A 14,020-nucleotide genomic window follows, 5' to 3' on the forward strand; every position below is an offset into this window, starting at 1 on the left:
TAATATTTGCCTTAACACTTAGTATTTTTGTAAGTGTTAAAATCAAACATTGTGCTTCTATTTACTAGCACATTACCAAAAAAGAGCATATAGGCAATTATCACACTGCTGAAGTGAATGTGGGTTTTGTATTTTTATGAACAAAGAACAAATTAAATGTTGCCAGTCATATAAATAAAAGACGAATATCCAAGCACTTTTTTTTATTTTTGTCCAAGTAGTTCTCATAGTGATGATATTTGAAGACCTTACCATAAAGCTGTCCACTGAATGTATACTTTTTGAAGTTAAGGAATACAGTTGTCTATAAAGAAATGTGTTATTTTTTTATTTTGTTAAGTTAAATAAAAAACATTTTACTTAAGAAAATATATTCATTTTATTCAGTTTATTTTGCCAATAAAATATTATTTAACAATTTTTTGCCATATATTTGTATTATTCCTGCACGTGTTTAAATTCTGGTTGAAGTCAAATAGGATTAAAAACAATATGTATGCGTAGATTGTCAGTCATCAGGTCATACAATCCACAAAGTTTGAATTAATGCAACTGCCTATTCTGAAACATTTTCAACAAACAATAAGAATGCAGTTCCCTCCATTCAACCTTTGGGGATATCATAAAACTCCTTTCACACGAATAAAGAAGGAGACTATTATCAGGTCGACCAGCCCAACAACGCGTGTTTGCAACCCTTTCTATACCTGGGTGGATTTTTTTTTTGTAATGAATTTAAATCCTCTTCTCACTCCTGCGCTTACCAAAGGCATGCGGTAAAAGTAAGCATGCTCTAATTATTTTAAAACCTCTTCTCACTCCGGCACTTACCAAAGGTATGCAGTAAACATTTGAGTGTGATGTAAGCTTGGACCTTAAATCCTACTGAATAGCTCTTAATCTTCCTCCCTTTATGCGATTTCAAATTACCGGTATTGAAATCAGCCTCCTCCATTTTGAAAATGATGACAGGGGAAGTGTCACTCGTGACGTCACGAGTTTGACCAGGCGGTAATACTAAGCATGCGCTAATTATTTTGGGAAGCGAGTTTGACCCGGCAGTAATTCAAGGAAGGCGCATACTATATGCCCTCTGGCAATTCAAGGAAATACGGTATATATATATATATATATATATATATATATATATATATATATATATATATATATATATATATATATATATATATATATACGGGAACAGGAAGGGGCCATGGAAGAAAGTGGAAAATACAGGACAAATCCTGGGGAAAACCGGAGTATTTCCAGATATTAGATATTTGACGACCACGAACGAATAGTCTTTTGAGCGGCTCCTTTAAGTGAACAATGAGAACTGATCCACATTTGTCAGCCATTCTTTTAGGAGCTGTTTTTTTATGCACAAGCAGATACATTAGCACTTGACTGGCAACTGGACTACAAAACGAGTAAAGGTCAAAGAAAATGTAACGTAATGTTGATTTACTATTTTATCATTATAAATTTGAATTGTTTTTAGTTTTTTAAAGCACTTTTCTGGTTCATTGTTTTGATATGTAAAGTAGATCACACGTACACACACCAGGTAGGGTAATACTGGACTACATTTTTGTCATGTCTTCATTTTTTTCGGGTCTCCCCATGTCTAGCATTAAAAGATTACAGTTGGTACAAAATGCGGCTGCTAGACTTTTGACAAGAACAAGAAAGTTTGATCATATTACGCCTATACTGGCTCACCTGCACTGGCTTCCTGTGCACTTAAGATGTGACTTTAAGGTTTTACTACTTAAGTGTAAAATACTACACGGTCTAGCTCCAGCCTATCTTGCCGATTGTATTGTACTATATGTCCCGGCAAGAAATTTGCATTCAAAGGACTCCGGCTTATTAGTGATTCCTAAAGCCCAAAAAAAGTCTGCGGGCTATAGAGCGTTTTCCGTTCGGGCTCCAGTACTCTGGAATGTCCTCCCGGTAACAGTTCGAGATGCTACCTCAGTAGAAGCATTTAAGTCTCACCTTAAAACTTATTTGTATACTCTAGCCTTTAAATAGACCTCCTTTTTAGACCAGTTGATCTGCCGCTTCTTTTCTTTTTCTCCTCTCTCCCTCCCTCCCTTGTGAAGGGGGTCAGGTTCGATGGACATGAATGAAGTACTGGCTGTTCAGAGTCGGGGCCCAGGATGGACCGCTCGTCGGGACCCAGGATGGACCGCTCGCCTGTGTATCGGTTGGGGACATCTCTACGATGTTGATCCAACTCCGCTTGGGATGGTTTCCTGTGGACAGGACTCTCGCTGCTGTCTTGGATCCGCTTTGAACTGAACTCTTGCGGCTGTGTTGGAGCCCCAATGGATTGAACTTTCACGGTATCATGTTAGACCCGCTCGACATCTATTGCTTTCGGTCCCCTGCGGGGGGGGGGTTGCCCACATATGAGGTCCTCTCCAAGGTTCTTATAGTCATCATTGTCACTGGCGTCCCACTCGGTGTGAGTTCTCCTTGCCCACTGGGTGTGAGTTCTCTTTGCCCACTGGGTGTGAGTTTTCCTTGCCCTTATGTGGGTTCTTCCGAGGATGTCGTAGTCGTAGTGGTTTGTACAGTCCTTTGAGACATTTGTGATTTAGGGCTATATAAATAAACATTGATTGATTGATTGATTGATTTATTTAATCTTATTTGTACTTTTTTTTTTTAGAAACATATTTTATGCTTACGTTTTTTCTGTTTTTTTTTTTCAATTGTTAGAATGCTCTTGTGATATTAAGTTTTTAGGGGAGTTCTAGATAATGGTGTTACTGTCAAAGCATGGGGATATGGCAATGGAATTGAATGTTTACAATGAAACATTTCAGAGTAACTCCTCCCAATAGAGTAGTAGTTGTGAACATTTAAATTACCCTGATCCACATCTTATCAGAAGGTGTGTCAAACTTGTTTTCATTTAGGGCAGTTACAGTATGGCTGCCCTAAAAGCGCCCTTTATAATAGTAAATAATATATGAGTACAAATGTAAAAGGATTTGCCTCGTGATATTGTTGCACAAGTAACTACGCATTTGATCATTGAGCTGTAAGCTGTAGATTTTGCAGTAGAAGTAATGGTCTTTCAGTCGCCAAAATGTTTGCATAAAATCTATGTTTTTTTTGTTTTTACAATCTATTTTTTTACATGAACAAATGGTACCACTGTTTTCTAAATTGAAATTTTGATGACTGAAATGCGATTTATTTTTACTGTCATTTTTACATTGTACACTTTGATGAATGGCTTGCTTCAAAATCAAAAGTATTTACATTTATTTTAACAAAACATGTTGTAGTATTAGATATTAGTTTCAAATACATACAACTGCATGCAGTACGTGTACATATTTGTTCTGTTAAAATGTGGAAAGTAGTTTATCAACATATTTTTTCCAGGTTTTCGAGGGCCACATAAAATGACGGGGCAGGCCCTTTGGCCTTGAGTTTGACACCTGTGTCTTATTGTATAACTGATACTAGTGATTGTATCTGTAATATAAAAATAAATGTTAAACCAAAACTATAATAACAGGACACTTTTTTAAAAAGGTACGGCCCCTCAAGATTTGACTTCCTTTAAAGAGCCATAAATTCTATCTCTAACATGTATGTCTGTAGTCATCTAAGCCAGGGTTCACCAGGTGGTATAGCTCGGTTGGTAGAGTGGTCGTTCCAGCAACTTGAGGGTTCCAGGTTCGATCCTCATTCCCGCCAACCTAGTCACTGCAGTTATGTCCTTGGGCAAGACACACAGAGCTCTGGAAGACTCTGCCCCTCCATATTCAAACTGTTCCCACAGTGGAGTGTTTTAAGTCTCGTCTTAAGACCCATTTTTATTCTCAGGCTTTTAACACTACATGAGTTGTGTGGTCCTCTGTTGCCCTCTGTGTTTTAAAATGTTGATTCCTATTTACTGTTTTAAATGGTTTCACCCTTAAAATCGTTTATAATCATATTTATTTTATATTGGTTTTATATGTATTTATTTTTATTTTTATTCAGTCATTGGTGGAGCTCAGGTTTTTAATATTGTTGTGCAGCACTTTGGAAACATGTTGTTGTTTAAATGTGCTATATAAATTAAGTGGATTGGATTGGAATAGATTGAAGACACTTTACCCACCTGCTCCCAGTGCCACCCACACTGCTTTAAATGTAACTTAGATAATGGTTTTAACTATGTAAAAGCGCTTTGAGTAACTAGAGAAAAAGCCCTATATAACTATAACTCACTTTACTTCACTACTAGGGACCGATTTAATATACCGGTATGTATTATTTTCACGGACAGGCTTTCTTCCTGTGGCAGATAAAAACAGCAAAAAAATATGCCTTTGGCTACAATGTGGCGCATTAAACATTGTTTATTTCCTTTAATGTGAATTGTCCCATGTACTATAACAAAGGAGTTTTTGATTGATTGATTGAAACTTGTATTAGTAGATTGAACAGTACAGTACATCCATCCATCCATTTTCTACCGCTTATTCCCTTTGGCGTCCTGGTAGCGAATGCGTCACTGACCGGTACCAGTCCCCGGACCGGTGGTTGGGGACCATTGATTTTAAGCTAGCTGTAGCTAGCCTTCTTGCTAGCAAGCTAACTAGCTTCCATCCATCCATCCATTGTCTACCGCTTATTCCCTTTGGAGTCGCGGGGGGCGCTGGTGCCTATCCGTAGCTAACTAGCTTTCTTTCTCTAAATCAGGGGTCACCAACCTTTTTGAAACCAAGAGCTACTTTTTGGGTACTGATTAATGCGAAGGGCTACCAGTTTGATACACACTTAAATAAATGGCCAGAAATAGCCAATTTGCTCAATTTACCTTTAATAAATAAATCTATATATATATAAAAAATGGGTATTTCTGTCTGTCATTCCGTCGTACATTTTCTTTCATTTTACGGAAGGTTTTTGTGGAGAATAAATGATGAAAAAAAACCTTAAATAAACGATTTAAAAGAGGAGAAAACACACAAAAAAATTAAAATTAAATTTTGAAACATACCGGTAGTTTATCTTCAATTTCGACTCCTTAAAATTCAAAATTCAACCGAAAAAATGAACAGAAAAACTAGCCAATTCGAATCTTTTTGAAAAAATTAAAAAAATATACATATATTGGAACATCATTAGTATTTTTCCTGATTAAGATTAATTTTACAATTTTGATGACATTTTTTAAATAGGTTAAAATCCAATCTGCACTTTGTTATAGTATATAACAAATTGGACCAGGCTATATTTCTAACAAAGACAAATCATTATTTCTTCTAGATTTTCCAGAACAAAAATTTTCAAAGAAATTCAAAAGACTTTGGAATAAGATTTAAATTTGATTCTACAGATTTTCTAGATTTGTCAGAATACAGTTTTTGAATTTTAATCACAATAAGTTTGAAGAAATATTTCACAAATGTTCTTCGTTGAAAAAAACATAATCTAAAATGAAGAATTTAATTAAAATGTATTGATTATTCTTTACAATAAAATGAAGAAAAAATACTTGAACATTGATTTAAATGGTCAGGAAAGAAGAAGAAGGGATTTAAAAGGTAAAAAGGTATATGTGTTTAAAAATCCTAAAATCATTTTTAAGGTTGTATTTTTTCTCTAAAATTGTCTTTCTGAAAGTTATAAGAAGCAAAGTAAAAAAATAAATGAATTTATTTAAACAAGTCAAGACCAAGTCTTTAAAATATTTTCTTGGATTTTCAAATTCTATTTGAGTTTTGTCTCTCTTAGAATTAAAAATGTCGAGCAAAGCGAGACCAGCTTGCTAATAAAAAAAATACAATTTCAAAAATAGAGGCAGCTCACTGGTAAGTGCTGCTATTTGAGCTATTTTTAGAACAGGCCAGCGGGCTACTCATCTGGTCCTTACGGGCTACCTGGTGCCCGCGAGCACCGCGTTGGTGACCCCTGCTCTAAATACACTAAAATGATGGACTTAAAAAAAAAAAGTCCTGGTTTGTCACTTTGACTAACTGAATGCCAGTTTTGTTGAACATAAGTAACTCTTGCCAGCCATTTTCTGTGAACTTGAGCAACTACGGCAGGGGTAGGGAACCTATGGCTCCCGAGCCAGATGTGACTCTTTTGGTGACTGCATCTGGCTCTCAGATACATCTGAGCTGACATTGCTTAACACGATAAGTAGAGAATAATTCCACTTGTAATCACAGTGTTAAAAATAACGTTCAATATATAAAACATTCTCATGCTTTTTTATGTTTAAGAAGTTGCGTTAATGGTAAGAAGTTGTTTATTTATTATTGTTTAGTTTAGGGCTTGCCCTCCTGGAGGTTCTTCAGACTACCAAGCACTGACATGAGAGCCTGTTTCAGGGTTACAATATTGTAACACACCTGTGGCTGATTTCGAGGCCAGTCCTGGCAACACCCCGCTTCGCTGCAGGCCCGCAGGCCACGACCCATCCACAGTTAGCTTCATAATAACAATGTTAATACAAAGAATATGAGACCTATTATACTCTAGAAATGTTACTTAAAAATGCACGCGTTTAGTTGTGTTCAGTGTTAAAAAAAAATATTATATGGCTCTTACAGAAATACATTTTAAAATATTTGGCTTCTTGGCTCTCTCAGCCAAGAAGGTTCCCGACCCCTGAACTACGGTGTCGCTCCGCCATCTTTCTCGGGGCTTTTTTCTTTTTCGGAAGGTGAACGCCAAGAGGCCGACTCCCCAACGGAAAAACACGGCGTGCAGTAGCAGCCTCGCACCGCTGGGCGTGTAACCCGACACTTACCGTGACTCTGTGGCGGAGGTTGAGCCCGTTTAAAAGGGAAAGGGATGGAAGCAAGCCTCTTTACTCCGTCACCGACTCTGACCGAACCCCGGCACCTTCCTCCGGCCGCGCGTCCCTCACTCTGGATCAGCCTAAATGAATGAAACACTGGGGAATATCCACACGCACGCCAGCGGGGAGACTCTGTGTCCAAACTTCAGTCCGCGAGGATTTTATGTCGGGCTTGACAGGCTATAGTCAACATGCTTTGTCCCTCCCGGAGCTTCACCCCGAGCTTTTCAGATGTGTGACCGGCCACCGGTGTCTAATTGCGCCCGCCATCGCCAAGGAGTCACGCTGTGATTGACGGATCAGGTTTTTGACTGCCAGGACAAATGAATACAAATGAATTTAGGCACCCAAAGGAGAGATTGCAAAACCTCTCATCTAGACACAAAGTAAGTTGTTTAACATGTTTTGTGATTTCTCAGTGCTGAGCAGGTGTTTCATCTCAGGTACATCACATCTCATTTGCTGGCATTTACTTTACAACTACAACTATTTGACAAAGTTGTCAATCAATCAATCATCCATCCATTTTCTATCGCTTATTCCCTTTTGGGGTCGCGGTGGGCGCTGGCGCCTATCTCAGCTACAATCGGGCGGAAGGCGGTGTACACCCTGGACAAGTCGCTATCTCATCGCAGGGCCAACACAGATAGATAGACAACATTCACACTCACATTCACACACTAGGGCCAATTTAGTGTTGCCAATCAATCAAATTTTATTTATATAGCCCTAAATCACGAGTGTCTCAAAGGGCTGCACAAGCCATAACGGCATCCTCGGCTCAGATTCCACATCAGGGCAAGGAAAAACTCAACCCAATGGGCTACAATGAGAAACCTTGGACGTCGAGTGGATCTAGTCAATAGTGTGAGAGTCCAGTCCATAGTGGGGGCCAGCAGGAGATTATCGGTGTGGCGAAGTGGGAGAGTGGCCGTGCGCAACCCGAGGGTTCCTGGTTCAATCCCCACCTAGTACCAACCTCGTCACGTCCGTTGTGTCCTGAGCAAGACACTTCACCCTTGCTCCTGATGGGTGCTGGTTAGCTCCTTGCATGGCAGCTCCCTCCATCAGTGTGTGAATGTGTGTGTGAATGTGGAAGTAGTGTCAAAGCGCTTTGAGTACCTTGAAGGTAGAAAAGCGCTATACAAGGACAACCCATTTATCATTTATCTTGAGTGGAGACAGGTCAGCAGCGCAGAGACGTCCCCAACTGATGAACAGATGAGTAATTCCACCCGGGCCGGGTCCCGACTTTGAACAGCTAGCGCTTCATCTGTGGCCACCCTCACCTTCGTGGAGAGGGGGGCAGTGCAGAAAAGAGATGGCAGATCAACTGGTATAAAAGGGGGGTCTATTTAAAGGCTATAGTGTACAAATGAGTTTTAAGATGGGACTTAATTTGTCCTTGTCCTTAAGTATGTACAATGTATGACATTTTATTATTATTATTTCCTTTTATTTAGACATACAGTACATGTCATTCCTAGGTTGATTGGCCCTAGTGTGTGAATGTTGTCTGTCTATATGTGTTGGCCCTGCGATGAGGTGGCGACTTGTCCAGGGTGTACACCGCCTTCCGCCCGATTGTAGCTGAGATAGACACCAGTGCCCCCCGCGACCCCAAAGGGAATAAGCGGTAGAAAATGGATGGATAGATATATGCCATTCCTCCAAACTGCCATGCACGTTTATTCTGAAATATCCTACCCCCAAAATTGGCTGTAAATAAAACACTTTAACAATTCATTTATAAGTTGTTTCCCGACAGTCAGTATTCATTCAGTGTTCTTTGTCCACAGTTGTGTTTAGTGTATAGTCGTCACAGTTCCATGTTGTTGTTCTTTATGACCGTCCACCACCCCACAGTTCAATCTGGGGAAATCATTAGGTATAGTTGGACATCTCAGCATCACTGGAGCATACTGTAAACACCGTGGATGGAATTTGTAAAGCAGGAATAGTTGAGTCAGTAAAAGGTGTTAGTGAAGAGATAAATAGCCTGTTGTACTTCTCATCACCTGCTGCTAGTGCCTACTCATCCATAGGAATTTTCCACTGTGTGTATGCGCTAACAGGGCAGCAGGGTCACCTCTGGGGGAAAACTCTTCCAGCAAATGAAACCGAGCGAGCGTCTCTTCTGACTTCTCGCCCTCTTAACGTTTAACTGGCGGCTGTTTTAGAGATGGATTGGGGGTGGTGGGTGTATGCTGCGTTTTTTTGGGGTGGGGGGAATCTTCCGGAATTGGACGTGATGGCAAAAACACACTGCATCCACAGGGAAAGACATGAATGAAGCAGGAAGAGAGGATTTGAGATGTGATGATGTTGATTGCACATTGAAGATGTTATGACCATTATTTTCAATTCACAGTCCATCTTTTTTATTTCTCAGTCACTATATTATCATTGGTATTTGAAGAAGCGTAGTGTGATTTGTCAATAATTTTAACCCTTTTTACTGATTGGGTCCAGTATTGGGCTGTTTTTGCTGTTGACGTTGTTGAACTAAAACAAAGATATGGCTGAGTCAGCATACGTCTGTTTATGGCATTGACAGAAATAAGTTGTCGCTTTGTACCGCAAAATAAATCCTCTAGATCAGTGGTTCTTAACCTTGTTGGAGGCAACGAACCCCACCAGTTTCATATGCGCATTCACCAAACCCTTCTTTAGTGAAAAATAAAAATTTTTTTTTTTTCAAATTCAAGACAAAGTTGTATGTTTTTGGTAACACTTTAGTATAGGGGATCATATTCTAAGTAACAACAACTTAACTTAGAGTTATTTGGACAGTAGGGGAACATATTCTAAGTCAGAGGTTCTCAACCTTTTTTCAGTGATATACCCCCTGTGAACATTTTTTTAATTCAAGTACCCCCTAATCAGAGCAAAGCATTTTTGGTTGAAAAAGAGAGATAAAGAAGTAAAAAAAAGCGCTATGTCATCAGTTTCTGATTTATTAAATTGTATAACAGTGCAAAATATTGCTCATTTGTAGTGGTCTTTCTTGAACTATTTGGAAAAAAAGTTATGAAAATAACTAAAAACTTGTTGAAAACAAGTGATTCAATTATAAATAAAGATTTCTACACATAGAAGTAATCATCAACTTAAAGTGCCCTCCTTGAGGATTGTAATAGAGATCCATCTGGATTCATGAACTTAATTCTAAATATTTCTTCACAAAAAAAGAAATCTTTAACATCAATATTTATGGAACATGTCCACAAAAAATCTAGCTGTCAACACTGAATATTGCATTGTTGAATTTCTTTTCACAATTTATGAACTCACATTCATATTTTGTTGAATTCAATAAATATATTTATAAAGGATTTTTAAATTGTTGCTATTTTTAGAATATTTTTAAAAAAATCTCACATACCCCTTGGAATACCTTCAAGTACCCCCAGGGGTACGCGTACCCCCATTTGAGAACCACTGTTCTAAGTAATAGAATATGTCAGTTATTTGGTTAGGGTTAGGGTGAGGGTCAGAGGGTTAGGGTTATAATAAGGCCATACCGTATACGACATTAATTAGTACTTAATTACTATTTAAGAACCAATGTGTTACTAATTTGCATGTTAATAAGCAACTAATTAATGGTGAATATGTTCCCCATACTAAAGTGTTACCATATTTTTTTACTGGTGCACAAAATCAAACATCAACTTGTTCAAACAACAAAACTAAGACAGTGCATAAACTCACAACAAATTACACACCTGCAAATCAGTCAGCTGTTGCCGTAACTGTAATATGCCAACAGGGAGAAGTTTGTATTTACATGAAAAGTCGGGTGTGTTTTGATCTCCGCCGAACCCCTGAGGTCGACTCACCGAACCCCTAGGGTTCGATCGAACCCTGGTTAAGAACCACTGCTCTAGATTCAAGCCATCCATCAGAAACGAGCAGCAGAAATGGGAAAACATATGCTGGTCCGGTGTCAATACCTTGGCCAAGACTAAAAAATAAGCATGTTTTTGTCGGCGACTAAAACCGAAGCAACCTTAGGGGGAAACATGCAAACTCCGCACAGTGAGCGTGCTCGAAACAAGTGAGCAAAGCACTCACCACAGTCGAGATGTTTGTTGCATAATTATAGCACTACCAGCTATTTCTTCTTTTAAATTTGAAAACGGCTCCATTCAGCCAACCGCCACTGCTCATTAGTGTCCCTCATGCCATGACTTATTTTCAAACAGTGTGTGCAAATGAGAGGAACTGTTGGTCTACTAAAAGTCAATGTCAAAATAAGCCTTCCTGTAGTATAGTATACCTTTACCCCTGTGGTTTTGTAACGTAATACTGAGTACATGTTGGACTCTCTGATTCAACAGATGAAACACAAGGGGAGTTCTTATTGCCTTGTGTTTTGTCTACTCAGCTTATCTGAGACGTCTCTGTGGGAGTCAGCTTGTAGCTCACGGTTGTTGCGTCAAAACCCCATGCAGATTCATTTCATCAGCCGCCTGCTTTCACAGCCGCCATCGATCGTCCGCCAACTTTATCTTTTCAGTAGCCAATAGAGGAGGAAGGTTGTAAACAACCTGCATGGATTCAAAGTGAGGAGAAACCTCCGCTTGCTCCTCATCTAATAAACCCAATTCCAGAGTTTAAACGGTATTATATACATACTGTATGTACACACAACCTTTCAGATTTTTGCATGTAAACACACAGCAGTCATCATCTTTCCCACATGTGTGTATTTGAAGGACTTCATCTGCCACAGCTGCTATGCACATTTCCTCCTCCAGTGTATTTGAGACCTATGGTGGTAAACAGTGGCTTTCCCGCCCCGTCACCAGATACCGATCCCCCACCGAGTTTTCAGTCTGTCTGCAAACCCGGATGTGGCGAGGGTTTTGAGGAGGGGAGGACTACTTTTCTTGGTTTTTCAGCCTTGGTGTGTGCGTTGTTATTTTTGGGATGATGGCTGATGGGATCAAGTGTAGTATTTCTGTCTTACAAACCCACAATTTGAGAGGTGCGCTGCTGTTTTTTATGTCTTCTTGATTTTGAGTTACGACTTGCTTCACGGTGTTGTTTTTCATGTTGAGGCAGTAGCTGGGTTTTGGTGTTATTGGAAATCATGGTCAAAATAAATGTTCCATATAATTATTACTATTCTTCTAACCCATATTTGGAGGGGATTCTGGCTGGTGTAGCACCTCGCTACTCTGGCGCTGTTGAGCCCTGGAAATCAAAAAGAGATGTTAGCTCACTTTTAATATGACATTTCTAACAAGCTCTTCTCTCTCTCATTCATAGGAGGGCCTTATTGCTCTGCACTGTTCTATACTGTACTTGTTACCTGGGACTTACACAAGTACACTCTGAAGGTAAGACTTTTGCATCCTACTGGAACCACTCCTGACTTTCTCCTCATCTCTGCACATTTATGAATACTTAAACCGCTAAAGTTGTTGCACAACCACCTGAACACATTGCAGTGGGATTGTTACCAAGCAGGTTAAGCTAACTAGAAAAATGCAGTGTTTTGGTTAGGCTTTGATTTTTCTGGATGGAATACAGATGAGTATCTTTGACATGATTTCTGAAAGCGTGATCAGACCTGATCCAGCCGTATGATTTAGAACAGGGGTGTCCAAACTATGTCCTGCAGGTCAAGAACGGCCCAGCAGAGTTTTCAGTGCGGCCCTCGAGACATCAAAAGTTTGACATGTAGTTTGTCAAGGGACATATTTATGTCCAAGCCTAGTTACCTGTGAATTAAATCGAAGTGGTCCTGCCACCCTTTAGTGGGCAAAGATGAAATCAATGATCAATGACCAGGAATTTCATAGATCAGATTAGAGCAAAGCAGAAATCTATAGGACCCAATTCAAACCACCTTTCCCACTCATGGTATAAATGACCTATAATCAATCAATAAAGTCAACACATTGTTGCACATTACACACCTCCTGTTCATTAAACTTCACACACTGAAGTTTAATGAACAGGATACACTCACTGTATATAATTTAAAATGACACATATATAACTTTTCCAACAGTGCATGATGGGTGATATGCAAATCCCTATCTCCACACTTACCCAAGTTTGGTGCATTTTAGCTGCTTGACATGTATGATTGATTACAAAACTTTATGGAGGTTGCCAGGGAAGTAAATAAGGTAGGAGTCGAACTGTCACATACTTTTAATATTCAATGTTTTATCCAGTATACTTTGCACGTACATACGTATGTGTATGTATATACAAATATATATATATATATATATATATATATATATATATTGTAGCTGAGATAGGCGCCAGCGCCCCCCGCGACCCCGAAAGGGAATAAGCGGTAGGAAATGGATGGATGGATGGATATATATATACATATATATATATATATATATATATATATATTGCATGTACCTTCAAGTACCTCCAGGGGTTCGCGCACCCCCTAAAAGAGGACTACTGCTCCACTAAATGTCATCGCGCACGCTTTTACATGACACAACCAATGTGCCAGCTCCATAACATGTTGTATGAGACTTGTGCAGAACAACGTACGTGGCTGCAAGACATAGTTGGTCAACAGCCATACAGGTCACACTGAGGGTGGCCGTATAAACAACTTTAACACTGTTACAAATATGTGCCACACTTTGAACCCACACCAAACAAGAATTACAAACTCTTTTTGGGAAAATTTCCGTACCTTAACACAACTTAAACACAAGAGAACAAATACCCAGAACACCTTGCAGCCCTAAGTCTCCCAGGCTACAATATACAACACCTCAACCGACGCAAGTAGGGAGGGTGGGGGGTGGGGGTTGGTTTGATTGATTGATTGATTGATTGATACTTTTATTAGTAGATTGCACAGTTCAGTACATATTCCGTACAATTGACGACTAAATGGTAACACCCGAATATGTTTTGCAACTTGTTTAAGTCGGGGTCCACGTTAATCAATTCATGGTGGTAGCGGGGGTATGTATATTGTAGCCTGGAAGAGTTAGGGCTGCATGGGATTCTGGGTAATTGTTCTGTTGTGTTTATGTTGTGTTACGATGCGGATGTTCTCCCGAAATGTGTTTGTCATTCTTGTTTGGTGTGGGTTCACAGTTTGGCACATATTTGTAACAGTGTTAAGGTTTTTTTTACGGCCACCCTTAGTGTGACCTGTGAAGCTGTTGATCAAATATATTTTGCAATACC

At 39.3% G+C, this 14,020-nt stretch overlaps 1 protein-coding gene across 1 annotated transcript in view; it reads left to right on the forward strand.

The window, feature by feature from the left end:
- Positions 1 to 6,799: 6,799 nt before the first annotated feature.
- LOC133557610 (collagen alpha-1(XXVII) chain B-like) overlaps positions 6,800 to 14,020 on the forward strand; it is a 165,177-nt gene continuing 157,956 nt past the window's right edge. The window contains exons 1-2 of the mRNA XM_061908192.1: positions 6,800 to 7,215; positions 12,107 to 12,177. Of these exons, the coding sequence (XP_061764176.1) occupies positions 7,163 to 7,215; positions 12,107 to 12,177 (124 nt within the window). The 5' untranslated portion in view covers positions 6,800 to 7,162. The remainder of the gene's footprint in view (positions 7,216 to 12,106; positions 12,178 to 14,020) is intronic.

The sequence above is a fragment of the Nerophis ophidion genome, linkage group LG08, assembly GCF_033978795.1.
Source record: "Nerophis ophidion isolate RoL-2023_Sa linkage group LG08, RoL_Noph_v1.0, whole genome shotgun sequence".
In the NCBI taxonomy this organism is placed as follows: Eukaryota; Metazoa; Chordata; class Actinopteri; order Syngnathiformes; family Syngnathidae; genus Nerophis; species Nerophis ophidion.